Below are 27,895 nucleotides of genomic sequence, written 5' to 3' on the forward strand. Positions count from 1 at the left end.
TGCGCCTGTGTGTTGGCTTGTTCGTTGTACAGTGACGTGCTGAATGGCAAAAAAGAAGAGTAGCTCGCTCGTGTCTCTAACGGTGAAGGTTGGAAAAGAATCAATGACACTGTTGATCTCGGCAGTGTGTGCGCTGCACTTTCGGAAGCATGCGCGTGCGTGTTGATGTCGTTTCTTACCTGTTACAATTTTTGTTTTCTATTGGCCACCTCTACTCTCTTTTTGCTCTCCTCACTAGTGTGCCTTATAGCTGTGGTACACGTGTGAGGTGAAGTGCTGCCCTGCGTGCGTGGTGTGCAGAGACTTGCTGCAGCACTGTTGTGCTTGTCGTATTCCCTATCCATTTGTGGGGAGCTTCTCCACCCCCCCTTTTTTAAGCGAAAAAGAAAGCGGTCTCCACAACGGATCGTATCAGACGTCATTGGCAGCGCCCACACACTAGCTGAAAGAGGATAACGCCTATGTATAGAGTATACGCATCAGCGGAAAGGCTACAGAGGTTGTTCTTCACTATATATGTGAATCCAGTAGCCCATACCCCTCCCTGATCTCTTCCTACGACGACAGAGTCTCAGGAAGCGTTAGAGGCATCGATATTGTGCTCGTTGTTTCGGACAAAAATTACGACGTGCGGCAAAAGGGAAAGCAGTTGTGTGCGTGTGTTTTTCTTTGCGTAGGCGGTGCAGTTAAGGTCGTTTCGAGCGCCACCTACCACGACCAGCAGCACTACCGCTTCCGCGAGTCTCACTTGAATTAGGTCACTCTACAAGTGAGAGGGAAGGCTTCTTCGGAAGTAGAGGCATAACCCATCTAGCAGACCACTGTTAGGGCGAAAATAATGAATCCGTCTTCCCTCAACTCGACGTCACCAGAGGAGTCGGCCGTTATTTGTACAGCGAAGAAGTACATCTTCGACCTCCATTCTTATCTCTGGAAGGAGAGCGACAGCCTAATTCGGATTCCTCGCACGCACAAAGGCATGGGCCACGGTGGCATGCGCGTGTGTTACGAAGTAGAGGACGTGGACGAGGAAGGAGCCGGCACACCAATGGTGGCCAAGATGTTTCGCCGCAACATCAGTGATGTGGTGGAGAAGGACTACTTCAACGAGGGCGAGGCGCAGTGCATGTGTGAGGAATTTGCGAACAACTTCAACCGTATTCACCTTACTAATGTTAACAAGCCAAACATCTCTTTCTTGCAGTGCTACGTTGTCCGAATTCCTCGCAAGAGCATCCCGGAGGCGTACCAGAACAAGCGTACAGGATTTTTTTCGTACAAGACTCAGGATACGCAGGAGGTCATGTTCGTGATGGAGCCAATGCTAAGCGGCCGCTTCACCAAGTACAACAGTAACTATGGTGAAATCTACCGGGAGGACAAAAAAGCGGCCCTCACCTCTACAGAAGCGAAGCGACGTACGCAGATCTTTGAAGCAGCAGAGGCCTTCTCGCACTTTACCCTGGTGGAGAGCGGGGGCTCAATGCTCGTGTGCGATCTGCAGGGTGTTAATGACTTCCTGACTGACCCGCAGATTCACACAGAGGATGGCAAGGGACTCGGGATGGGCAACATGGGGCAGGAGGGTATCGACAAGTGGATAGAGAAGCACGACTGTAACGAAATTTGTCGCGCGTTAGGTCTGCAACCACTGAGCGGTATCGTGACCAACTCGAAGGAGCCAAAGAAGGCTGAGAATCCTTATCTAGGATTACGAGCTAAGCTGAAGAGGCAAAATCCCGTTCGTCTGCGCGACTTAGTTCCCCTCCCCAAGCCACTCGAGGAGATGACTGATGCAGAGCGTATCGAGTACGCATTGAAGGTATCACAGCTCACTGATTAGCGAATGGAAAGAGGAAAGACGTGCGCGCCAAGGGCTTACTTTACTGCTGGTTCTTCTGCTTAAGTGTTCCACTCACTTAGAGGAAACAAATATCTGAACGCTACGGAAATACAGGTGTGTCTGTTCGGTTCTCTATTCCTCCATTTTCAGTGTTATCGCTTTCACGCTTTCTCGGGGGCCTCCACTACAGCTGTTTCGACACATAACTTCGCGGCTCAATGCTCTCTTTTTCACCGCGACTCAAGGACTGCATGCCTGTACCTGTGTAGCACGTGCTTCAGTTACACACACACACACACCTATATATATATATACCTACACAGGCATTGTCTCCTTCCTCTCTTGTGTTATCGTGACGGACTGACTGACTTTTCCTATCATAGGCTCGACGTTGTGTTGATATGTTTGCCTTCTGTCTGCATTCTTTTCGCCCCGCTTTTTTTCTTTCTTCTCGCTGTGCTGGTGCCCGCCCAGCTGATGCCGGCCACCTCACCGCGGTATCAGCGACCAGCACCCGCTCTGTGGGAAGCCAATGGCCTGCAGCCCCATCCCCAGGGCACGGCAGCCGACTCGTGGCGCTGGCGGCCAAGGCTTTTGCCTAGTGCGGTGCTGAGGAGGCTTGCGGCCGGATATGATGATGCTTGTACCAGCTCAGCGCGAATCGCGGCGACGACCCAACCCATAGGTCCCTTCCGGACGGGCTGCAGGCGGACTCCTCAGAGGAGGAAGAGCTACCGGCATCCGGGCAGTGGGTGTGTTGTTCTGCGAGGCTCCCTTATTCGCTGTGGAGAGGGAGAGTGCGATGCTGACAGACGTCGCGCCCGGAGCGGCGGTCGTGCTTTATAGTCGTCAGGTACTCATAGGCGCAGCGACAAAGGGCTGCAGCACGCGTGCATGCCGCTGGCGCGCTGAATGTGGTGCGATGGTACTGGGGCTTGACGCACTGGTGCGGCAACTGTGCCATCGTTGACACAGGGGGGCGGGGGACATGTGTGTTGGCCGTTGTGGGCACGCTCTTTCTCCTCATGTTGCTCAACACGGGCCCTATGGCGGTGGAGAGTGGCCTATTGCAACGCACCGAGGCACAGGTGCCGGTGCTGCTAGCCTGTCGCGTGCGCCACTCACGTCCGCTTGTCCCTTGGTCCCTGTGAGTTGGAATACAACGACGAGGCCGAGGCACTTGCAAAGTGGGCAATGCCAGAGACGTTGACCTCAGCTGCATGGACTACGTACTTTGTCACCGGTGTCCGACGCCAGGTCGATGTCCCCCCGAGGTCGCGCCACCCCATGCGGCACGCTGAGACAAGAGCCACTGGATGACTGACGCCTCGTGCCAGCAAGCAGGAACGCTGAGCTGAGGAGACGCCCGGGGACCAGGCTCGCCCAGCTCTGCACGGCCGGCTGTCCGTGCCTCGCCTTCCTGCCGCGGCGGGCAGCTGGCCGTGGCGGCATGGGGTGCAGATCGCATGCTACTGTGCTTGCAATGACGGCTCGCGACATGCAACGCGGGAATCGAGGACTGCTCGGGGCCCTCAGTACGTCTCCTTTGGCGCTACGATCGCGCACGCAGCGACCTGATTGCACGCATCTCACTGGCGCCGCCGGGGTTTCCCTGTCGGCTGTCTATGACTGCCCCCCCCTCCCATGACATCGGCGGAGGTGGGGGCGGAGGGAGGCGAGCCACACCCTCCACGACGGCAACGTTGTATTGGAGGTGGCCCCAGGGAACAGAAGGACGAGCACTGTGCGCACACGCTGTCTAGCATAGGTGGCAGGGTGTATCGCATCGAGAGAACGTATGCAGAGATCATGGGGAGGCGGGCACGGGTGATGGGCGAAAGCGACGTGGAGAGGCCCACATCAATCAGCGTCAAAGTGTGTGTGTGTGTGTCTGTGTGTGCGTGTGCGAGGCATGCGGGAACTCCTACATCTGTCCGGGGGACTTGACAGAGTGCCGATGCCGGGCGCATGACGAGAGCGCCCTGGGTTACACCATCGAGTTCTCCAGACTTCCGTGCGGAGGGGCTATGCGGCACACTAGGGGGTCTCGCAGCTTGTAGCGTCGGAGGGAGCGGGATGGTCTACACACAGGGTGCTGGGTCTCCGAGGCCCCTGCCCCGAGTCTGACCGACTTCCTCCGCGACCTCATCCAACATACGGTCAGTCCGCCCCCTGTTGCCCGCGCGACAGGCAGTACCACCGCCTCCCTCGAGCAGGACCCTGGACCGCGGACCGCCTGTATCCAGGCCTGCAGCACACCCAGGCCTGCCCGATGCCGATCGCGCAGCACAGGTGTGGCGAGGAGGCGACGGAGAGGGGCAAGGAAAACCCGCTGGTGCGTGCCCCCGACACGACGGCGGGACGTCTCGCCCTAGACGAGTAGGCTTGAGCCGTGGTGTAGCAGAGGCGTGGGTGAGCGGCGGTCGTGTGCGCTTATTTTCTGGAGTGTTGGCTTGTCCGTTGTACAGTGACATGCTGAATGGCAAATAAGAGCCTACTGGTGTGAACCGGGTTACCGGCAGGGTGTTCGGCGGCCTTAGCTTGTCGTAATCTCTTTCGTTCAGCTGCTGAGGAGCGCCATGCGTGGTGTTGTTCTGCGGGAGGCGCTACGGTGGTTGACATTATCGCTGTGCTTTGCGTGACTTGCTGGTGACTTTATGAGATAGTGGCGTTGTTGTTTCTCCGTGTTGTTGTGATTTTTTTTTTTTGCTGTGTGTTAGACGAAGGCACTGCTTGATTGTGATGTATTTGCTCTGGACTTCTTCTTGTCGCTTTGGCACCTCGTTGTTGGGGCGTGTGATGATATGAGAGGAGATCCTCTTTCAATAACTTTTGTGTCTATGTGTCCTCTGCAGAGTTGATGAATGCGTTGTTCTGCGCAGGAGGTGCAGAATAGAAACAATGTTGAAGTCAGACGTGGCGCGAAGTTTATGGCGACGGGCGAATAAAACGAGGCGGAGGCTGGCACGCATTTGATGCCATTGTGCCTATCAAAGGGACAAGAAGTGTTGGCCGCTCACGCTATGTACGTCTTCTGCCGACTTGTGGGTGAAACGAGTTAGAAAATAAGAAAGATGAACTGCAGCGCACTCGCTCTCATGTGCAGCTGCTGACATATTTGTCCTTCTCATTGTCTCACTCAAATTAACAAGTGGCCACTGTGCGATCTGTGCGTGGCTTCGGTGCTACGTGGTTGTGATCCTGAGTCAAGGAGAGGTGCGGGGCTACGAGGCCAGCACTTGGACCCTCTTTGCCTCTCTCCCTTTGGCTCTCTGAGTGCCTTACTTGCGCTTAGGCTTGTACTTCTTACGATGCAGCTTATCAAGTGTGTCCTTCTCTATCACTTTCACCTTGTCTTTCCGTTTCTCCCTACGCATAATTTGCACACTTCTCCGTACTGTGGTTCACTGTTGACCCCTACCTACTTTGTGTCCTCACTGGTGCATCCTACACACCTTTCACCATCTTCACTGAACGACCATTTTCCACAAATGCATCTACACCTCCACACGGACTTGCATTTTTTTTTTTTTGGCTTCAGTAGAGTTTCTCAGCAGGATAACAGCACAGACGGACTTAGAACAGTTACGTTCATATTATTCTCACTTGGGAATTGCCCCTCCCCCTTTTTGTGTAGCTTATCAGTGAGTCTTCTCGCATCTGTGCTACGGGATATCTTTTTTTTTTTATTTCGCTTATCACGGCAGTCGCTTAGTGTGGTGTCTGTTTCTCAAACTTTCGCTATCTGTTTGTCTCTGCCGCTAGATTCCGCATTATCTTTCCACTCTCTCTCTTTTTTTTGTTTGTTTCTGCGCTCTCCTCGTAAGTCACGCTGCTGCAGCCTCTACTGCCGCTCTTAAGTAATAATACGCCAATAGTCACAGACGTAGGTGCTCAGAAAAGTTGAGGAAAAGTAAAGAGCTGAGAAACAGAGAGTCAGCGAGAGAGGAGAGACGAACAAGGCAGTAACATTTCTTTTCTGTCTCCTTACGACCCGCAAGACACCCAACAGCAACGACGCCTTTACTTGGTCACCCTAGGACACCCATGGACGTACAATTGTTCACCAATCGATACGCATTCCTTTAACCATTTCGTACAGAGTTGACTACATTAGCGTTGCCCTGCTCTCGCTCTCTCTCTCTCTCTCTGCTCGATGCCGACACAAGCCTCTAGTCAAACTATGGATCGAGAGCAGCTAGCGAGTGTGATGCGCAAGCTGGTCACCGATGCCGACGATTTTTTTGCCCAGCAGCAGAAAACGCTCCAGCTTTCCTATGCTGAACTGAACAGCCGCATTGAGCAGCTGCGTATGCATGTGCAGCAGCAGCAACTGCAGCTCAATCCGATGCACTCGGCCAACGGCGGATACAGCAACGTGAACCCGTCTCTGTTTCCAACGGTGCACAGCTTCCCGAATGCAGATGTGCTAGGGATGCCCGTATCGAAGGCCGGCATGATCGGCGGTGTCACGACGACACCGCATGCCGCCAATGCTATGAACGCCACACCACTGCGATCGAATACCGGCGCTGCCGTCCGCTCAATGATAAGCGGCCTCAACGGACCCAACGGTGCTCTGGGCGTGAGTGAGGCAATGCCAGAGAACGCGCGCTCGAACGGCTCGCTTGGAGGCTACCTGAGCAGCGCCCTCAACGGCAGCACTGTGGCGGCAGCGGGTCCTGGGTCACTGCGCTCCTACATGGCGGATACCGTGACATCACCGAAGAAGCAGCTGGCTCTCTCGCAGCCGACGAACAAGAGCTCTAGCATGCTACCGCCGCACATGGCAGGAGGGTTGAGCGCTATATCCACAACAGATGACTCTATTAACGGCGAGTTTTTCTCAACCGCACCGACCAACAACAACCTGAGCCACAACAACTCCTTGATGGCGTCTCCGCAAGCTGTGCAAAAGCTTTCGCTGGTGGAACTAATTGAACGCTTCAACATGTCGTCCGCCCCAGCAAACACGACCAATTCCTCTTCCTTCAACTTCGACTCGCTCTATGAGCAACTTACGGGTGGCTGTGGCCCAGAGGATTTGCCGCAGAGTCCCATCAACTACACAGACAGCGCACCGAACTTGTTCCCCACTAGCCAGACAGGTAACGCTCAGATGTTCCCATGCGACCTTCATCACGACAACGGCGGCGACCAGCTTCCGGACGCGAACGGCCTCGGCGGCGGTGTGATGGCCAAGAATAGCATCCCTATCGACACGCTACGTGCTTTGCATGATCAGCACTTAACGACGAGCATGCGCGTCGCGTACGAGCGGGGACGGCCGAAGGTCTTGAAGATTCCTGGTGGAGCGGCCGACACGCCTGGGAAGCTTGGGATTGATCCTCACAGCAACTGTGAGGTGCTTGTGGAGTTTAAACGGAAGCGCGTGCTCCAGTACGAATCGCACGAGTACGTTGCGCCTGGCAGCTACGTCATTGTAGGCGGCGACCGCGGCGAGGACCTGGGTCTTGTCGTGTACGTCTGGTGTGAGGTGGCACAGGAGGGAAGTGGCCACGTGCACGCAGTCAGTGGGGCTGATACGTTGGACAGGAGTGTCGCTGACATACGCAAGCGTAAGGTGATCGGGGTGGGCCTCACTGACAGCATACTGCCGCGCAGCATGGGAGTTGGCAACGGCACCGTCTTGCGGCTGGCATCTGAGACAGACGTGCAGCAGCTAATCGGCACCCAGGCAGAGCTGGAGCGTCGCGCGATTGACGTTTGTGCGCAGCTCGTGCTGGATCACTCTTTGCCCATGGTGATTATCGACGCCGAGTACCAGTTTGATAAGAAGAAGCTGACGTTCTTCTACGAGGCTCAACAACGGATGGACTTCCGCGAACTCGTACGTCACCTCTACAAGACATTCCGAGCACGTATTTGGATGGAGTTGGTGGACACGTAAAAGAGCTCGCAAGTAATGTTCTCCTCCCTGGTGGAGGTGCACAAGACGTTGATGTTTCTTTCTCTTTTCCTTCGCGCTCCGCGAATCAGATGTGCCCGCGGGGTGAGGGGTGCAATGTCTGTTGTGTGTGGGTGCAGGGGCGTCTGTCCGCTTTTTAGTTTTTTTGTGTGTTTTTTTTTCTCGTTTCTCCTATAGATATCACTTTGTGGTTGTTGTTCGTTTCGTTTGACTATATTTCTTCCTCACAGAGCTGAAATATCCGAGCAGAGAGGAAGAGCCAAGCAAGTAAAACTAGCAGGACGAGGAAGAGACTGTCGATATATGTGGAGGGGGTGGCTAGAGCGACTCAACGAGAGGATTTTCGAGTCGGTGTGGCCATGAAGGAAGAGAAACCTATCAACGATAAAAACTAAACAACGTACGTGGCGAAAAGTTGATTGTGCACGGCGCCTTTAGATTCGATGTCGTTTTTCTTTTTTTTTGCCCCTTTTCTTTTTATTTTATTTTTCGTGAACGCCTACGTCTTTAGGGAGATTATAGAAGGGGGGAGGGCGTGTGATTCTCTTACGATGTGGGCTTCATAGTGATACCGATACTCATGTGCTTTCCAAGCTGTCCTTGCCTTTCTGAGGCGCGACGAGTCGTGACCACTATGTACAGATCAGGCAAGGTCCAGAGACTACTCAAGAGGGAAGTAGTATCGTGTCGCCACCGCCTTTGCACCTTCTTTTCCCTCGCTGCCTCTCTGCTGCGTCAAGAGGAAGAAGTGGAAAGGCACGCGAACAGAGTTGGAGGAGGAAGTGACGTACTTTCTGTGTATCGCCTACCAACGGTGAAGACCAAGGGGAGCATTGTCTCAACAAACATGAAGGAGTAAATGTCCTCGAACGGCAATTTCCACGTTTTCCCTACCGTTTCCCTCATGACTGTTTTGTGTACTTTGTTATCCTTGGCGAAAGAAACCCCTGAGGCTTTCATTTTTTTTCTCTTTTAGTTGTCATTCAATCTTCGGCCCATGGCATTCTTCACGTACGAGCACTCCTCGTGCTCTCGCTAGAGGTAATGCAAATGCCACGTTCTTTGCCCCATACCCCGCCTCTTTTGCAGCTCGTTTTGCCTTTCCTTGTCTTCCCTTTCACTTCCTCGGACCATTCTTCTCTCCCCCATACTTTCCTCTTGCTTTTGCCTTTTGGTTGTGGCGGCTTTCTCTCTCCTTTCCTCGATCTCTTTGCCTACTGTGACTCTCCTGGCAGGCCTCCCGCGAAACGCTCTCCCACCCCACCGCGACCTGCACTCTTCTACCACGTCTGTGATCTCGTGTTCTCCTTTCTGCAGTTCTGCGCCCCCTTCGTTTTTCCAGTCGGACGACCCCCTTTTGATCGTGGCTTGTCTCTCTTTCTTTCCTGGTAGACATGTGCACTGGGAATCCACCAAGACGGACACCGATTTCCGCATCCCGCATTCTCAGCCTTCTTCTTGTCCTGCAGCGCACGTGCACTTTGACGGCGTATTAGGACCCTCTTCAGCCCTTTGTTTCCATGTCCACTAGTGTGTTCCACCACACCCCTTTACCACCCGACCCGCTCTCTCCACTGGCCAGGCTCAAGCGTCACGCTCGTTCTGTCGTCCTTTTTCCCCTTCGCCATCTGCCTATTTCTTTTTCCCTGGCCCTTTTGCTTCTTTTGAAGTGAGTGTCAGGACCTGAGGATGCGGCTCACCTCTGTGCGTGGCCCCACATGTCCAGTACCCCCTCCCTGTGTGGGGAAGCCACGCGAGCTCCTCATTGTCGCTGCCTAATCCTGAGCCACGTGTGGCGGGGGACGTCAGCGCGTTGCGTGGCTGCTGGCGCCGGCGGGTCAGGTCGTGGATGCCGCTGTGTCGGAGTGACCCGCGGCGGAGAACGCGTTGGTGCCATCCACATGATGGGCAGGGGTGTGAGCGTGACTCGAATGTGTCTCGCACCCGGCCCCCGCTGCCCGGTGGTGGCGGAGGGGGGAGCCTGTGTGAGACCCGAGCGAGATGCCACGGGGCGACCGGCATATGGGGGAGGGAGTGTGGCGGGTAGCGCTCGAGGCAAGGGCCGTGCACCCATGGCGCTGTCGGCGCCGTGCTGTACCGCTGCTTTGCGCCACGCGATGTGCGTGTGACAGGGTGTGAGGCGGGGCGGAGTTTGGGCTCAGGCTGTTTCGCAGAAAATGACGACACAAGAGTAAATGATATCGGACGGTTACGTATGGCTATGCAGGTTTTCCTCTTTCGTTTTCTCTGATGTTTTTTTTTTGTGGGTATGTGTGTTTGGAGCCTCTCAAGTGAAGTGTAAAGTGAATACCATGGGTGTTGTCGTCGTTCTCCCATCTTGCTTCTCTTGACGTCAGATGAGTGTGCACGTGTTGGTTTTACTTTTCTGGCTGTGGGAGTGTACTCGTAAAACGAGAAGAAGATCTCGTATAGATGCATCTCTCTGTCTATCGATGTGTATCTTCTGTCTCCGCGGCGAGGCCTTTGGTTTGTACATTCTGTGTTTTATTGCTATTATTTGAGTCCCTTCCCCTCCCCCTCTAGTGCGAATTTGTGAACATGTTGCTTTCGTGCTTTTTTCTCTGCTGAGTTGTGTATGTGTGTAGTGGTGTAGACTGTCTCGCAGCACCGTGCGCTTTCGCATCGGACACGCGACCCACAGCGAAGGGGAGCCGAAGAGAGAGAAAAAAAAAAATGAACTAAAAGCGCGCTCCATCAAGGAGAGAACAGGTGCCTGGTGAAAGAAAAAAAAGTAATAGTAATGAAGAGGGAGTTTTGGAAGAGTACCTTGCACTGTGAAAGGGGCGCGTGTTCTGATGTCTCTGTGCCTGTATCAGCGTGTCTGTGTGTTGTTCTTGTGCTGGCGAAGGATCCCTTTGCGGGGTAGGGAACTGCAATTTGATCTTAAAGCTGGTGTGACGCTCTTTTTTCTTTTTTTCCCCCTTTTTCCCTTGTCTGTGATCGTTCATGTTGGTTGCTTCTCTTTGCGTACGCATCCATGTAAGGCCCCCGTTGCGGTGAGCTTTTGTCTTTCTCTGTGCAAAGAGGAAGGCGACTAAAACAGGCCAATAAAATGGCCTCAAAAGAAAAACAAATATAAATAAAGATATACATAAAATGGCAAAGAGGACAAGCGAGAGCGGTACGGTGAGTGCAGTTGGTGTGATGTCTTGAGAAAAGCGCAGTGTTCGAGTCTGTCATTTCTGAAATGCACGTGACTGGTACTCTGACGAAGGCACAGTGTATGAGAGAACCAGTGTGCTTTGGATGGTGACCCAGGCAATGGTACTGCATTCACTACTGCAAGGGCACTGTGAGAACCACGCCTGTCTTACCTACCGCAAGAATTTACCGCTATCATCCAGTCGTGGCCGTCGTCGATCATGGCTGTAGTAGACAGACGAAGATCTCACCATCGGTGCCCTACCTCCCCTCTCAGAAGTGGTTCTAGATAATGAGCCACTTCCTTAAAACTTTCCTGAGAGTCATCCTCGCTTTGTGCCCCCCCCTCTATCTTATTCCATCCTCTCAACGACCCAGGCCTTCGCAAAGGGCACCATGTCTGTGGCTGCGACGAGGGTGTCTCCCTTCTCGGCCGGACTGTGGGTTTCCAGTAAAGGTGCTGAGGATTCTGCTTTAGACACCGCCGCCAATAAGAAGAAGGGCGTCTCTCATGGAGGACCTCAATCAGTTGGTCGAGCAGCACCAAGGGAAGAGGTCCGATGCTTCGAGTCGGAGGAAGAGCGGCTTCTGTGGAAAGCCGGCCGACTGCGTCTCAGCATCGAAACGGACTTGATCAGACGACAGGAGGCAGTTGAAAAGGCTGTTCGGCACGGTCGTCGGCAACTAATGCAACTACAGCGCCTCTTACCGACTATGGCCTTCCTGGCTTTTCGACAGAAGTGTGCCGCGTGGCATGATCGGGTGAACCTCTTCGAAGAACTTGTGGTGCATGCCATTCTGAAGAACGCTGTGGACAGTGCCGTGCGCAGTGGTGAGGCGACAGAGCCCGGTCGATGGCGGAAGTCGAATCAATGGCCGACCATCACAAATCTTCTGCAGTTGCAGCTCCATTTGTGCTTCACCGTCAGCTGCTGCACTGCCGTACAGGCCATTGCTTCAGATCAGTTGAGCTGCGAGACGTGTGCGGTTTATCGGCATCTGGCTGCTTTATGGGCGGATCATCAAGAACGTGTTCTAACACATGGCTTTCTGGATCGCTATTACACATTAAGGGACGTTTTGCATGGCTGGGGAAATGGCTGGTACGCGCGAGCGCGGTGTGTGGACGAAGATGATAACATCAGGTCTACTCCGGGCAGTCCTCTGCCGAGTGAAGTATCCGACTCGTGTACTTGCCCTTTTTCTTTGTGGGAGAGTCTCTCTGCTGTGGATCGCCTCACTAGCTACTCGAAAATGTGCTCTCGCCACCTCACCGAGGACGTGGTTCAGTCCTTGGAGACACTGTTGGTCACGTACTTTGAGGACGTGTGGTTCTATGTGGAGTCAGTCATCAGCGGCGCAAGGAAGTAGGCAAAGATATCCACGGTGCGGGTGCATATTCCCATTGGCCTTTTACCATTTCATTTGTGATGTCTACAGGCGTCTCTTCACGAACATACACCTATTCGATCTCCTCTGCGTTGCCCCGGTGCCGTGAACGTAGCCCCGTCGTTGGCATAGCACTCACTATTGTTCAGCATCTCCGCACATGTTTCATTCCCCCCTGCGCTTCTCCCTTACAGTGCGTCCACAATGTACACCAGCTGTTATTTGTTTCACCTCTTCTCTCACACTCACGTTTTCTGCGACTTTCTTTCTCTCAATTCCCCACAATGCCTTGTATGCCTGCATGGGGAAGCTCCTTTGTATGTCTCTCTCTCTCTCCCTGTGTGTGTGTGTGTGCGTGTCGGTACTGTCGCATTGAACAACCCGACGGACATAACAACGCCCATGAAGTTGCTTGAGAGTGGGAGTTGCAATCGGCGGCTATAGGAAAGCGCCGATTTTATCGAAGAATCGAAAAGAAAAGCCACGAGCAGCAGCCATCCTGCGGGGCCAGCTGCCGTGAAAAGTACGAGTCCCTAGGCAGGCTCTCACAGACCTGTGCGACAAGCTCGCACTCGTTGAGCGCCCTCTTGGTTACCCCGACCCATGCGGTGCCGGAAAGCTGGGACGCTCCGGCAACCTCGGATATGTGGTCTTTGCCCCATGGCCTTACACATACTTTTGCATTCCCTCTGTGTGGCATGTTCCTCTCCTCTTTCTATTCCTCGCCTCTGTATCTACGCTGACATGCTTTTTTTTGTGGCTGCTGCTTAATCGCTTGTCGTACGACTAGACGGCAGGTGTACAGAGGGCATTGGTTGCTGTTGGTCGCTCTCGCTTGCGTGCCTGTTTGTGCCTGCGTGAGCCACCGTGCAGTCTTGATTCGCACTCTTTTTTCCTCTTCTCGTCCTTCTCACTTTCTGTCTCCGCTTTCTCGCGCCCCATGTCTGACGCGGTAGTATCAGGTCAAGAGGTGTTGACTGCCGCCATGCGCAAGAAGGCGCCGCAGCGTGCGTGGGTGGACAATGACGATGTGGCAGTGGAGCAGGAAACGCCGGCGTTCTTCAAGGACAGTCATGTTAAGCCAGCGTGGTCGTTTAGCGACACCGCGCGCACAGACGAGGACAAGGCCGACGCCGACGAAGGCACAACTCCACCTTGCCGGCGGGCCTCCGAGGCGCTGTCTCACAAGCGCTTCCGCAACGACGACCTTGATGCGTTGTTGTCACGCAAGGAGCCGCTCCTATCATCCCAGCACGATCCCGCTTGCAGTGCTGTACCGAAGGTTCTCTCGGTGCTCCCCCTCCCTCGTGACTCAGCACGCACGATTCACTGGCATCGCAACGGGCAGCTAGCGGTCGTTGGCGGCAACCATCACATCTACACCTTCCATGCCGCCGGCGGGTTTGTGGAGCAGCTCTCTAAAGTGGACATAAAGAAGCGAGTGGAAACCACGGCGCTCTCCGAAAACGGCGAGGAGGTGCTTATTGCGGCACATGAAGCGTACGTACCGCAGCTGCTGCACATTGCGACAGAACAGCTGATACCACTGACATTTCTGGACACCCGCAATACTGCCGTGCATCGCAACGGGCGCCGTGACAACACGCGAAATGAGTTCTTCATCTCAAAGCTGGTATGCAGGCCGAAAGACCCCGTGAGTCGCGGTGTGGCGATTGCGTGCGGTTCGTCGGTGACACTCGCCTCGCTCTCCACCGGTAGCGTTCTTAGCCAGATCACGCTGGACTCAGCCGTGATAGATGTTACATTTCTCTCCTCGGTTGAACTCGCCATCGCAGCCAAGAACAAGGTTCTACTGTATGACGTACGCAAGCTTAGCCGCTTCACCCGCGAGCTGACCAACAACGCGACACACGATATCACAACGTGCGGCTTCTCACCCTCCAGGTCAGGTGGGGGGCGGGCACGCGTCATGGCGATCGGTTCTGGAAGCGGTGTGGTGAGCGTCTTCGACAGTGCAGCACTGCGCTCTGCCCCATCGACTGCGGCCTCGACGACGGCAGAAACACCACCGAAGCTACTCCGCGAGCTGAAGCAGCTTGTGACGCCGATCTCATCTCTGTCCTTCGGCGAAGACAGCCAGGGGAACTCGGTCCTGGCCTTCGCAACACGTGGGCAGAAAGGTGGCTTCCGTCTCGCACGGCTGCCTGACCTGAATGTGGTGCCGTCCTTTCCGGCTGTATCGACGCGGCACGGCTTCGTGCAGAGCATGGCCATTGCTCCGACAGTGCCAATCCTCTCTGTCGGTGAGCGTCAGAAGGTAACTAACTACGCGCTGTAGCGGTGTGCTGAGACACAAGAGGTGGACTTGGATGTCGAAGGAAGACTGTAGATATTTGACCGGTGTCGATATCCATCGTGGAGAAGTGATAGGTGCGAAGTGCAAGGCAGCACAGCGAGTGAGAATTCGTCGAGAGAGTGCCGATCAACATTCAGAGAGCTCTTTGCTTTGCTTTTCCTTTGCGTTGACGCCGCATTTGTACAGCTTGTCAGCTACCCTTATCGTCCATCACCCTTCGTCGCTGTGATGAAACGAGTGGCTGAAAAGTGCGTCCTCCTCTTTTGGCTGTGGGCTAGTTTGGCGATGTTTACACTCTTGGCCCGCATGTGTTGTGATGGTGGTGATAACAGAGGACAAGTATGACGGTGGGTTGTGCACCGGGTGCGTGATGGAATAGGTTTTAATGTTTCGGGTAATTTTTGGCATAGCTTAAGAAAATGAAGAAAAAAAATAAGAAGCGCGGCAGCGTTATGCAGCGCCCCCACCCTCTTTTTTAAAAGAGGCGGATTCCGCTCTCCTTTTCTTTCTCGTGGGATGGGAGTCGCACACGCCCCCAGACGCGAAGGAAATGCACACAGTGGAACGAAACGAGGAATGAGAGCGACGGGTCAGCGTGCCACCCAAAAGTTACTGTTGCTGCTGGAATGGAGTTCTTGGCGATGAGGAGGTGCGTGATGTGTGCAACGTGCACGACTGTCACCGTTTTTTTATATATTTGCTGCTGCATGGAAGAAGACGGTGGTGCGTCTGCCACCGAAGTAAAGCGCTTACTTGGTCACTCGTACGCCCCTCTCACGTGTTGTAGGTGCTGAGCGAGAGAAAGGCACAGAAATGGTATCCACGCACACACACACACACACACCGACAGACTATGCGCTATACAGCATGCAAACATTCTTATCACCAAGTCCTTTTCCTTGTCCGCTTCTACTGTTCAGGATTCGCAGAACTTACCCAAGGTGCTGCGTACACAAACACCTTACACCATCCTATGGGAGAGAGGGGATCATCGCTGAATTGTTATTTTAACGTGGCGACGGTGACTCGTGCGTTGACCGACAGCGGAAGCACTCTGTTGGCATGCCATTGTACAAGCGTAGCGGGCGCTTTTCTTGTAGTACATCCGCCTTATCGTTTTCTGGCTCATCGCTGCTCTTCACTAGCCCTGGTGGAGAGATACCGCTCTTCTTACGAGCTCCCGCCCTCTGCACTCCCCAAAGAACCGCTTTTCCTCTGCGCCGCTCTCTCCCCTTCGTCCTGTGTGTGCAGGTTTTTGCACAAGGGCTGACTTGTGTTTACAATGTCGTGCAGTTTGTGAGCGATCCCCACCCCCCCACACCCCCCACACACACTCTCTTTCATTTTGCTCGCAAAATATCTGCTTCCTATGCGTACTACTGCCCCTCACCTCCGTCATTTTTTTTCTTTTGGCCACCACATTTCAATCCTCTTGTGCCCTCTTTTTTGTGACTCAGGCGTCTCTCTTTTTCTCGGCCCCATCCCAACACCACAGGCCGCCTAGCCATCGGGCACGAGAAGAACAGGTTAGCAGACAGTGACTATCGATTCATCTCTCTCTCTCTCTCTTCTTTTGCGTCTGTGACGTTAAGACGCAATACCGTTTGTGCCCATTGCTGACACGCGTACTGCGGTGGTGGATTACCTCGCTGTGCCACTGCTGCTGTGTACATCGAGACAAAGTGCACTGGACTTTGAGGATTTGGTGCCTTCTCGGTTTTTTTTCCGGTTTGATGAGGAGGAGGAGTGTTCGCGTGCTTTGGACTCTCCCTTCACTGCATATCTCCTTTATCTTCCCGTGGGGATGAGATGGCCACAGCTGGAGCGATCACGAAGGCGGCAGCGCCAAAGAAGAACACTGTCGACTACATACCTAGCAAGCTGGGCTACGACACAGCTATCCCTGTTACCATACTCGAAGATCGCAGTGACTTCATAGAAAAGTGCAAACCCTACGACATCATTGATGGGCCAAACCCCCTCGATGACTCAGAGGTGACGGTTGCAACGCGGCCCCGCACACCGACAGCCCTTGTGCCGCCAGCGTCAGAGGTTATCCTGTCGGAACGCTTGATTGAGCGCAGCAGCCGAAGAAGGTCTCACTCGGGGCTAAAGGCAGAGAAGCCTCCCGCCACCAAACAGGAGAGAGAGGACGAGGAAGAGCAAGACAGGGCTGCTTTTATTTTCACTAGACCGTCTCGAGACAGATGGGCAGAGGAGCGCCTTGCGGACCACCGACCGTACCAGCTGGTACGATCGAGCGATATCGAGACGTATGTGCAGTATGTTCTGGATGACGTTGACTATGACTGGTGCGAGCGTGAGAAAGTCTCCCCGGAGAGTCTGCAGCGCGGCGTGACGTACCTTGAATGGGCGTACACCTCCTCGCTTCTGAAGGCAGCAAGGCCACATGTTACCTCCCCGAAAGACTCAGGTACTGCCGCCAGTGACTCTGTCGTCACCCGACATGGTGAAGCAGCCCACTTGTCGAGCACGCTGTCTTCGTCTCACGCTAGTGCCACTGTGACCAGCAACGGAAGGTGTACCTATTCCAGACGGCAGAAGGGCAAGGACAAGACTAGTGCTGGCGATGTCCCTCTGTTCTTATGCGCGCTGTGCTCCATGCCAGTACCTGTGCTGATGTCGCAGCCGTGGACCTCTGCAGAGGGATGTGCTACAGGCGGGCCCAACTCTCTCCACGAAAGGCAAGGCGAAGCAACCCACTCGACTGGTGCGTTCTCGTCCCCACCGATTGCACGAGGAGACATACGGATCGGGGGCCGTTATACAGGAAGCGTGTCCGCTCTGCAACCGCCATTGCCCGCGTTGCACAGCAACAGGGGGCTCAGTGATGTCGGTGCAGGAGCACCGGACCCCTCACAGGATGTGCAGTATAAAGGACTTCGCTGCTGCGACTGCGGTGTTGTCGCGCATCTTCGCTGCTGGTTCTTTTCAGAACCACCGAAGCGACCAGAGGCGTGGATATGTGACGGCTGTACCGCTTACGCCCGGCACCACAGGCGCAGTGCTTGTGTGTGCTGCATGTGCAGCCGCCCCGGTGGAGTGCTTCTGCCTTACGTCTCTTCTGCAGCGAAGGACAATAGTGATGGAGTTGAGCCTAAATCTCCACACGTGTCTCCCCCCCACGCCCTCTCATCGTCAGCGGCGGCGCTGTCAGACATGGTCTGCCATGCCGTGTGTGCTTTGAGCATACCGGAGTTGTCTGTACACTTCCATGACACCGTGCTGCGTCGCAACGGACTTGTCGATATGCAGATGCGCCCGTACGTGTACGCGCTTCGCCGTGTTGGCAAGCCCAGGTACGCCATGAATTGTGTGTTTTGCCACCACGGAAGTGGTCGGTGTGTCCAGTGTTCGCACCCGCACTGCTTTGAGGCGATGCACGCGTCCTGTGCGGCTGAAGCGCACACCATTGATTGGCATATTGAGTCCCCCTTCGTACCTACGATTGCCAGTTTCAGTAGCGCGAGCGCCGGACCACCAGCTGGTAACTCGACTTCGAATGGCATCACCCCGCCCGTTTCGCCGGGCAGCTCCCTGATGAGCACCGCTAGCTGGACTAGCTGCTCGCCTTACTGTAGGAAGCACTACGGTTACGCCATCGGCAACTCCGTCAGTTCTGCTGCGTTAGGGCGCAAGGCGGAGGCGGAGGCGTTGGCGCTGGACTTGACCGGGCTGCTTACTGGCGGCGATGGGCTCACGTCACCGGTGGTGCGCAAGCGTGGTCGCGGACGGCCGCCAGCGGCAGTGGTAAAGCAACGGGAAGCAGAGCGCGACCTCATTTCAAGGCTTCGCGCCTACTGGCTTGAACGCAGGGAGCAGCGGCGACAGTCGTCGGCCCAGCTCGCCAGCGAAATTAATGCACGCCTGCGGCCGATTGTCGAGGCATCGTTGCGGCCAGAAATCGTCAAGGTTTCGGCAGAGAAGGTTCGGCTTTCTCACTTTCTGAGTCTCGTGCCAGAGTGGCAATGGCAGCTCGTTGCCATCGTCGAAGGCGAGCTTCCACTGCCGGACGAGGAGTACGACGACGTGCAGAAGTTCCGCAAAGTCACCCACACACGTCACTCTGGCAACACGCGGAGTTTGTACGACAAAATGTGCGCATCTGCAGTACAGCTTGACCTACTCTGCCAAGTGGCGGAGGCGATGAAGGAGCAGTGCAGACTGCGGCGAACGAGCGTCGAGCTGGAGCTGGCGGCGCTTCAGATTCTCAGCGGGTGGAAGTAGGGCAGGCAGTGCCAGGATCGCAGCACAAAGCCGTCGTGTCAGTGGAGCAGTAGGTTACGATGTCGTTCTCACAGCTGCGCACCAAATGAGGAGCTCAGGAGGCGTTGGAGGCCCAAGACTATTCACATGAGAATCCTGGCAAAGACTAACGCTTTTCCTCTCGTAGGACGCGGCGATATAATATCTGTGGTACGTGTTTCCTTGTTTTCTTTTTAGCAGCGCGATGTATTGCTCATGCCAAAGTCTACGGAATACATCGGTAAAATAAGAAATTACTCTACTGAAACAAGAGAAAGAGCAATGACGGACGGACAGGTCGCATCGATAACTTCTGCGCGATATTGCCCACCTGCTGCGCTCCTGTATAAGACGCGGAGGACCTTTCAGCAGTAAACGATGCGGTCGATCCCCAAAGCGTTACCTCAGACACTACTGTGGAACTGTTCTCTGCTTTTCTTAGGCGAGTTAATTAACCAAAGAGCTCCAGTGAAGACAGATGTAGCTCATCGTTCACCCAAGTGGGATCATGCATGCTCCAAGGACGGCTGTAAACACGCGACGCCTACATGAGTGCACATGGACTCGCACGCCTGTATACCATAGAATGTCTCGCCATCGTCCTCTTCCATTTTTTCTTCTGTTTTTTTTTCCCCTTTCGCGTGTGTGGGTGTGTGTGTGTGTGTGTTGGGGCTGTTGCGGTTGCTGGTTGTTTTTGTGGTCGAGCGGCAAGGACAAGTTCAAGAGCCGCCGCTTCCACGCACGCTCAAGTTTGCAGGAGAGGGCTTCACGCAGACACCCCATCACACAGACATCGATCATTGTTTTCCTCATTGTGTTTGCTTTGGGTGAGTTACTGTGGCCATCCTTCACCCATCGGGTAGCGAACCTCTTCTCCTTGCCGATAGAAGCCTGCACATGTAGAAGAGTCTATATATATATATATATATATATGTATATAGAAAACAAGGTCTCTGCCACTGGGCACTGTTGACTTTGCGCTAATGGGTGTAGGGACATGAGCTCTCAGGCTTTCGTTCTTTCTGGCCTCTGTCAGCCTGCTTACCCTCGCCCCTCCTACCCTCTCTGCAAAGTTATGCGCGTTCGCACCTAACACACTCACGTTCTGCAGCGCAACAGCCCAGCACTACACGGTCTATTGGCGTTGCACGCCATCTTCACCAGTTGCTACTCTGTCCCCATCTGCTTTACCTACCTCGGCGTTCGTTGGCATCAGGGCATCGCCACGACGCAGCAGCCGACGTGGTCGATCTGCGCGCTCATTCTTTGGTTCTGTACAGAAAGGGTACGGCTTTAGCTCGGCCGTCTGGCTAACAAACAAGCACTCTTTGGCGAGCTTGTCGCATTCCTGGCTATAACCCTCGTCCCACAGTTCCTGCTAGTTTCTCTTCTTCTGGACCTCTTTCCGGAGTGCAATGGCCTGGACTTTGGCGTGTGTATCACGCAGATCCTGCTGCTGGTACTCGAGTGCCTTGCGGAGGTGCACCTGTTGATGCGGGTAACGAGGAACAACATGGTTGACTTTTTACGTATCTCTTGGCTCGCCCTACTGCTGATGGGCAAAGCAGCACTCCTGTGAGCGAGCCATGGCGCATTACCTCACTGAGGAGCGTCTCACACGCCCGCTTGCTGCGGTACAAAAACGAAACGGACACGGGGCAATGAGCGGCGGCTGTACTTCTGAGTGCCATTGTACAGTTTCCGTTCTCCTTTCGCTGTGTTTCCCTCCCCCCGCCCCCATTAGCTGGTAGGCTTGTTCACTTGCAGACACACATTCACCCACACGCGCACGCATTGCATCTTCACTTTCCCTCTCTCTCGCCACGCTTGTCTCTTTTTGTTGTACCGCCTGTTGAATATATGGTACACACGCAGAGTTACGCGTGACGCTGACACACCGCCACCTCAGCAACAAAAGGTGTCAGGGGGCACAGGCGGAGAAGTAAAGACATCGAAGCCGAAAGTCGTCAAATCACGTGAGGAATCCGCAGGAAGTCTGAGCACATCTCGTTACCGTACGTGACGTTGCAGTCTTGCCAGTGTCACACTGGGTGACGGCGGTTCCCTCGAGTACGGCTGGCATCGGTGCGCCGCACGCTTTCAGCAAAAGTAATCACGCACCGTGCTCGATTCACCGTTGGTCTGCCTATTCGTCTGCCTTCACGGCATCACTGCCTTGGCTTCCCAGCGCCTTCGGCATTCCTCACCTAGTGCGGCCATATCCTCGAGAGGCACCTCCACTTTTGCTTCTCTTCGTTGCTGTAAAAGCTGCCCGTTCTTGAAGGGCGAGCCGACAACATCTCGCATCAGCGCACGTCTATGCTCACTTCTTTTTGAGCCTCACTTGCTCTGCTCAGAGCACCAGTCTCAGATCAAAGTTCCACCAGCGTCTCTTTTTTTGTTTGTAAGATGGACATCTCGTATCAGCTCTGGTCTCTGGTAGAACAGACACGGTGCTCATCGACCCGGCCCCCAGCGAAGACCCACCCTGCCAGTCGAAAGCGGACAGCGGTAGAGGATCAGGCTACTGAGTCCCTGCTGACAACTTCCAAAGCTCTTGACGATGCTGCTGCCCTGGCAATCAGCCACGCCACAGCACACATTTCAACTGTGTTGGCTGCTCTTGACGCCGTGACACCGAACTCCATTGCGCAGTTGCAGAACAGTCTTCTGCTTTCAGATGCGGAGCTGCTGTCTGTAAGTGGGTCTTTAAAGGCATTCGCTGAGACACTCACCAAGGTCGCCGCACTGACCGCGACACAACGTGGACGCGGCCGCTTCAAGGGCACATCTTCAGCTGCCGCAGACAGCAAAGACGCGTTGGAGAGTCTCGCAGCGGAAGGACTGGATGCGCAAAATGGTTCGACTCAAAGTGGTGTTGTAGCGCATCTTCGACAGGCTATTTCGACTCTGGAGCAGCGCATCGCCGCAAAACGTCTGCACGTCGCTCTGGCGAAGGAGGAGTTGGCCCTCTACAAGACGGAGCTGTTTTTCTACGGCCACTGCGGTGTACTCTTTTGCTCCGACCAGGTGGCCTCGGAGGTCAATCGTTGTATGGAGACGACGCGCAAGGAGGCGGCATTGTGGGGAAAGCGTGGTGACGATAGAGCAGTGTACGCGGAATCCGATGGAGTCTCCGATGACGTTGGCGGAAAATACCGACAGCAACACACATCTTCGAAGTTTCCCACATCGAAGTCAGGCTTTGGCACGACCTTTCGTGTAGTCGACGGGATGATGCAGCGGGCTGCGGTAACCGTCAAGGCAGCTGGGAGCCATGCAGACTCGGCGCTGCAGGTTGCACTGACGGGCGGTCACGCAGCCGCGCGGCAGCTCCTGCACGCCGGCACTGCATCAGTTGCGGAACTACTTACGTTCGGCGTAGCAGCGCGCCATGGCAGCCGGGGCGACTTCTCGGGCCCGGCTGCTGAGGCCGGCTTGGCCACTGTAGGTGGTCTTGCGCTTCGGCCGCTGACACTTCAGCCGTTCCAGCTCACGAAGGAAGAAGAAGCACGTTTGCAAGAGCAGAATCGCGCGCTTCTGGAGGCCCAACGTGAGGCATCTGCACAAGATGCCAAGGCAGTCGAAGCGTCTGTTAGGGAACTGTCACAGCTGACCTCGCTGATGAATGAACAGGTGATGCAGCAAACGGCCCAATTTTCCCTGCTTGTCAGAAACACAGAGGCGGCTCACGCAAACGTCAAGAAGGCGGTCGGCGAGGTAGCGAAACCGCTGAGCACCTTTTGGAATCCGACGCGGCAACTCGTGGCGCTTCTCTGGGTGTGCATGGTTCTTGTCCTCGCTGTAGACTGGATCTCGCGGTGAGAGGAGCATTACCTGAAGAGGGAGATGTCGAGCTAGATGGCCTGCACTGTGCCGTAGCAAGGAGAGATACTCTCATTTGATTTTCCCTACCGACACCTGCGGCTAAACGGGGAAGGGGAGGACAAGGCGGCAGATTAGCGCACCCTTTTTCCTATGGCTTGGTGTAGTAGGATTCATGGCAGAAACATCGAAGGGAACTGGGAAGATGATCTTTGCTCCTCAGCACGCACAAGGCGTGCACCAGTCCTAGAGCAAAGCGTGGAAAGAAGAAAGAAAAAAACAGATGACGAAGTCACGAAAACAACAGCAACAATGCTGCTGGTACGGGCAGTCGGAGCAGTCGTGGTTGTCGAAGCTATCCCAGTGAAGGAAGAAGGTGGTGTATGACTTCTTCACTCCTCTTATAGCATGTACAACACACACACACACACACGCACACGCATGGTGTGTGGCTTACTCTACCGCAAATGGTTTGGTACGGTTCCAGTAGCAGTAGCAAAAGCATCACCTTTTGTGCTTTTCTGCGTTCTTCTTGGATACGCGACTCCCCTGCCGTCTCATCAATCTTGTTCTCTCTTCTTTCTCCCTTCTTTTTTTTTTCCTTCTTGGGCCGACCTTTCGATCGAGACACTTTAATCGGCGTAGCTTTTGCACTCCGCTCTCCCTTCCCGACTCCATATTGACTGGCCGCCGCTGTGTTACTTCCAAGTGTGGCTCCATTTCGCTTTTTTGTGTGTGTTTGTGTGTGGGTGTGTGGGTGTCTGGGCGCTTGTGAGTTGGACGGCAGTCGCATCGAACTCTCCCTTTTACGGAACCATCGCTCAGCGACAACCACAAAGCAGGCCTGTATTTTCAAATCTCAATCACCGACGAGTCTCCAGCGCTAAACGCAGTGCGGTTATAGTCGTCTGTATGTTACTTTGCGCTGCCCGTCGATGCGCCCGGAGCTACCCGCGCAATGCTGCAGCGCAGGTGACGCGCATCGGCTCGGCAACTCAACAGCGGCCACGCATGACAGCCTTCATCATTCCTGCTTGCAGTGCTTGCTGTTACGCAACAAAACCTACCGGAACTGATAGTCACGTGGGTGAGTCACTGGACTCTGTGCCCGACCTGAAAGCTGGCTGCAATCCCGTCTCGTCAAAGGCAAAAGGTAGCCGCTTTGTGCGCAGTGTTGACAATGCGGTTGCCCTTGGAAAACCTATTGCTGATCTCGAGAGCAGCGCGACGCCGCCAAGTGACGCTGGAGTGACATGGACCGCTCTTCAAGTTAGACTGTCGCCCCCGCCTGACTTGATCTCTGCAACTTCGATCACAGCGTATTTAAAGCGTCTGCAGAGCCTTTTACGGCATGGAGGCCATCTTTCCATTCGTGCCTGCGCTGTTCATGAGCTTGGGAAGATTGTGTTGCCTTCAGTGAAGGGTATAGACGGCGCCACTGTACTTCTACTGCTGCAAACACTGCGGATGGCGGACGCAGCGCGCACCATGCCCCTTGTCCAAGATGCAACCACGTGGATAAGTTTACACGGTCCCCAGTTTGCACCACCACAGGCAACAGCCGCGATTGAACTGTTGCTTCACTTCGACCACTCCGTGGCATGTGAGCTGGCTGTTGCGTTGACCCAGCGCACGCTACCAAGCACCCTTTTCTCGTTTTCCACCGCGCGAGCTCTTCCGATCCTAACGGCATTGTTGCCAACTCTCACGTACGGCCAAAACAGCAATCTTGCGCGACAGACCATCGCACAATTGGAGCAGGCAAGTCAAAAAAATATCATCGCTGCTGAAGGGTTGCGCGACGCATGCATTGCTGGCGAGTTCCTTTCAGTGTCGCCTGGAAGCCTGGTACAACTTCTGCGCGCATTGCTCACCTTCAAGCGCGCGAATCAAGCCCTCTACAGCACAGAGGCTGCCAGCGAATGGCGATCCCTGGAGGAGTCTGTATGCCACATCCTTGCCACCCCAGAGAAGTGCGCCGAGGTGCCGCCCACCGATGTTGTCACCCTTCTGGCTGACTTGTCTCGGTGGAGAGAGCAGTACAACCGCTGGGGCGTCGCGGAATCGACAGTGAACGATGCGCAGGGGCAGCTTTTCACTGCACTTCTTCTGCGGCTCGAGGCAATCACGGAGCACTTGCGCAGTTTCTCTCCTGAGTTGACCTCAAGCGGATCGATTTTGCCAGACCCGTGGGTGATCAGCGATCTCTCAGTTGTTTGGTCCCAGTGCTTGGCGTGCGCTGAAACTCGTGGCCCCTCTAGTGATGGTCTCTCCTCTGCCGACAAGGATGAGGGCGCTAATGCGGCAGGTGCATTCGTGACTGCGCTACACGCTCTCCAGTCGGCACTCTTGGGGGTTGTCAGTGCGTGCTGCAGGGCAGAATCACAGAATGCGGCGACACTGCAAATGGCGGTATTCATGTGCAGTGAGCTTGTAGTATCGTGGATGACAGACGTCCACGGAGAGCGTGATGAGGATGTTTCGCATGCGTCGAGCGATGATACCTCCGCATCGCTGCCGGATCTCTCATCGTTGGTGCCTGAGGCGATGCTGCAGGTCCTTATCCAGGGGATTTCGGCACAGCTGCGGGCGGAGAGCATCACGTGGACGCCCTCGACGGTTCGCGAGGCCGTTATTTCGTTGGGAAACAGCAGAGATGCTGCACACCGCACGCAAGCACTGGAGCTGGCGAGAAGGTGGTATCGGCAGCTGCAGGCGCGCGCCCAGGGTGGAGAGCGACTTCAGCCAATTGAGCTGCTCGGTTTTTTCGTGCCTCCTCTGCTGCGCGAGGAGCAGAAGGGGGTGACAGAGGCGGTAAAGGCGTCCCTGCCGAGGTGGAGCGTTGCCGAGGTGCTGTACTTCTTCTCCGAGGTGGCACTGCACGGCGGACGCGCAGGTGGCGTGGAGAGCATGGCGGTACTGAGGGACTCAGGCAAGCTGCTCTGCGCATACGCTGCCAAAGCCTCCGCATCGCAGCTGGTGGGACTCGTAGAGTGCTATGGTGCGGCACAGGTTCGGAGCGACGACTTCTGTGAGGCGGTTGCTACACGAGTGTCGGAGCTGTTGCGGACCACCGTCGCAGATGCCTCTCGGGAAAAGACATACACGACAGTCGAGTCACTGCTCACTGCATCTGACAGTCAGGCAAACTCCCTCGCTGCAGGAGAAAATCGAGTGTCAGAGACTGACGCAGCTGAAACGAGCAGCGCAAATCCTGGTGCGGCCAACTTTTTTGGCATGACGATTGCGCATCTGGCACGGCTACTCCGCTCCCTTGCTCTCATGGAAACACGGCAGATGAGACCTTTCATTGACGCCGTTCAGAGCATTACGCGCGCTGCTGACGCTGATCAGGGCACTGCAGAGCAGATCACGCAACTCATTGCGGCGTATGCGAAGATGCTTATCTGGAGTTACCCAGTGCTCCGTGCGTTGGCGGAGCGCCTACTGCGAATGAACAAATCTGAAGTGACCCTGTCGCACATTGTTACTGCACAGCTGGCGCTGCTACGCATGGATGTGACGCTGCCTTCTATCACGGGTCGCTTTTATGAGCAGCTATCGCAGGTGTACAAGCCAGCAGCCGATCAATCTCGCGTTCATTCCGCACCTCACACTACCCTACATGATATGGTTGTGCAGTTGTCCATTCTAGCGCGCCTGCGCGGTCACCCTTCGGAGACGCCTTTGGACGATGCTGTCGTGGAGGTGCTGATTGAGCGCATCGTTGCCCACGCGGATCGTCTGAAGATGAACGAAGTTGCGGAGGTGCTGCTGTCTCTTAGTCGACTCGATAAAGGGAAGTCACCCGCGTTTGAAGCTCTCAATGTTCGTACTCTGGGCATGCTGCCTAAAGCGCCTTCACGGGTGATGGCACATGTGGTGGAGGCGTACGCGCTCGCTGGCCGCAGTGAGGACACGGAGCTGTTCACCCTTGTCGCGGACCGTACTATAGCCATGCGCCACGAGATGGCGTCGGTAACAATCGCCAGCGTCCTTGCCTCCTTTGCAAAGGCAGGGGTGCGGAACGACAGGCTCTTCATCGAAGTTATCCCCCGCGTCCGCCACGTCGCGACCTATGGAACCCCACGCGATGTGGTGAATGTCGTGAGCGCCTACGCTGCCGTGAATCTGTGGCATTACAAGCTGTTCTCTCGCCTTGCAGATCGCGCCATTCAGCTGCGTGCCGACTTCCGCACTCCTGAGATGGTGGCACTACTCAAGGCGTACGCCACCGTTCAGATGCGCTACGACCGTCTCTTCTTGGAGTTTGCTCCGCGTGTTCAGACACTTGTCCACCTTCTCTCCCCGGGAGATTTGGTCCACATCATGTCCAGCTACGCGCGACTTGACATACGGTGTCCACCAGTGTGGAAGGCAACTGCGACTCAAGCCATCACAATCGCCCATCACTTCACCCCAGAAGAAGCAAGGACTCTCCTTGAGGCCTACGCGTCGCAGTCGTTCTTCAACCGAGAGTGCATCGATGTCTTGACGCGGCGCTTTCCTGAGCTGGCGAGCATTTCTTGGGATTCGGCCGAAGCAACCTCTGAACACAACGGGATTACTAGCAGTGACGCTGACCAATCGAAAAGTGAGAGCAGCAACAAAAGTGAAACGGCGCAGCACGTATGAGGTGAGCCACGAGAGGAACAGCTGCCAGAGCACCATCTTGATGGGAGGTGTGGATCGCTGTCTTACTGCGCAAGCCTAGAGGGACGTGAGGGGTAGACATTGCGCAACCACTCCTCACAGCGTGCACCCGGATCCTAACATTTTGTGTGTCTCCTTCTTTTCCTTCTCTTAATGACCGAAAAAGCCCCCAGTGCGTGGCGCCACGTGTCCAGTACCCCCTCCCTGTGTGGGGAAGCCACGCGAGTTCCTCATTGTCGCTGCCTAATCCTGAGCCACGTGTGGCGGGGGACGTCAGCGCGTTGCGTGGCTGCTGGCGCCGGCGGGTCAGGTCGTGGATGCCGCTGTGTCGGAGCGACCCGCGGCGGAGAACGCGTTGGTGCCATCCACATGATGGGCAGGGGTGTGAGCGTGACTCGAATGTGTCTCGCACCCGGCCCCCGCTGCCCGGTGGTGGCGGAGGGGGGAGCCTGTGTGAGACCCGAGCGAGATGCCACGGGGCGACCGGCATATGGGGGAGGGGAGTGTGGCG

The 27,895-nt window shown here is 55.1% G+C and overlaps 7 protein-coding genes and 1 pseudogene across 7 annotated transcripts, besides 4 other annotated features; all 8 read left to right on the plus strand.

Annotated features, from left to right (window-relative positions):
* Nucleotides 1-979: 979 nt before the first annotated feature.
* Nucleotides 980-1,843, plus strand: LPMP_354670 (myosin heavy chain kinase a-like protein; the record flags this gene model as incomplete). The annotated part of the gene is made up of 1 exon (XM_010705097.1): nt 980-1,843. The coding sequence occupies one exon, from the start codon at nt 980-982 to the stop codon at nt 1,841-1,843; it is 864 nt and encodes a 287-aa protein (XP_010703399.1).
* Nucleotides 1,844-2,312: 469 nt separating this feature from the next.
* Nucleotides 2,313-3,322: a repeat region.
* Nucleotides 3,323-3,528: 206 nt separating this feature from the next.
* Nucleotides 3,529-4,313: a repeat region.
* A 1,686-nt stretch (nt 4,314-5,999) lies between these two features.
* On the plus strand, nt 6,000-7,754 carry LPMP_354680 (hypothetical protein; the record flags this gene model as incomplete). Its single annotated transcript, XM_010705098.1, has 1 exon — nt 6,000-7,754. The coding sequence occupies one exon, from the start codon at nt 6,000-6,002 to the stop codon at nt 7,752-7,754; it is 1,755 nt and encodes a 584-aa protein (XP_010703400.1).
* A 1,700-nt stretch (nt 7,755-9,454) lies between these two features.
* Nucleotides 9,455-9,959: a repeat region.
* Nucleotides 9,960-11,330: 1,371 nt separating this feature from the next.
* On the plus strand, nt 11,331-12,305 carry LPMP_354690 (hypothetical protein; the record flags this gene model as incomplete). Its single annotated transcript, XM_010705099.1, has 1 exon — nt 11,331-12,305. The coding sequence occupies one exon, from the start codon at nt 11,331-11,333 to the stop codon at nt 12,303-12,305; it is 975 nt and encodes a 324-aa protein (XP_010703401.1).
* A 958-nt stretch (nt 12,306-13,263) lies between these two features.
* On the plus strand, nt 13,264-14,622 carry LPMP_354700 (hypothetical protein; the record flags this gene model as incomplete). Its single annotated transcript, XM_010705100.1, has 1 exon — nt 13,264-14,622. The coding sequence occupies one exon, from the start codon at nt 13,264-13,266 to the stop codon at nt 14,620-14,622; it is 1,359 nt and encodes a 452-aa protein (XP_010703402.1).
* Nucleotides 14,623-16,449: 1,827 nt separating this feature from the next.
* Nucleotides 16,450-18,888, plus strand: LPMP_354710 (hypothetical protein; the record flags this gene model as incomplete). Its single annotated transcript, XM_010705101.1, has 1 exon — nt 16,450-18,888. The coding sequence occupies one exon, from the start codon at nt 16,450-16,452 to the stop codon at nt 18,886-18,888; it is 2,439 nt and encodes an 812-aa protein (XP_010703403.1).
* Nucleotides 18,889-19,935: 1,047 nt separating this feature from the next.
* LPMP_354720 lies at nt 19,936-20,485 on the plus strand (annotated as a pseudogene).
* Nucleotides 20,486-21,315: 830 nt separating this feature from the next.
* On the plus strand, nt 21,316-22,731 carry LPMP_354730 (hypothetical protein; the record flags this gene model as incomplete). The annotated part of the gene is made up of 1 exon (XM_010705102.1): nt 21,316-22,731. One exon carries the CDS (start codon nt 21,316-21,318, stop codon nt 22,729-22,731), a length of 1,416 nt encoding a protein of 471 aa, XP_010703404.1.
* A 912-nt stretch (nt 22,732-23,643) lies between these two features.
* Nucleotides 23,644-27,366, plus strand: LPMP_354740 (hypothetical protein; the record flags this gene model as incomplete). Its single annotated transcript, XM_010705103.1, has 1 exon — nt 23,644-27,366. One exon carries the CDS (start codon nt 23,644-23,646, stop codon nt 27,364-27,366), a length of 3,723 nt encoding a protein of 1,240 aa, XP_010703405.1.
* A 167-nt stretch (nt 27,367-27,533) lies between these two features.
* Nucleotides 27,534-27,895: part of a repeat region that runs on past the window's edge.

The sequence above is a fragment of the Leishmania panamensis genome (assembly GCF_000755165.1).
Source record: "Leishmania panamensis strain MHOM/PA/94/PSC-1 chromosome 35 sequence".
Classification (NCBI taxonomy): Eukaryota; Euglenozoa; class Kinetoplastea; order Trypanosomatida; family Trypanosomatidae; genus Leishmania; species Leishmania panamensis.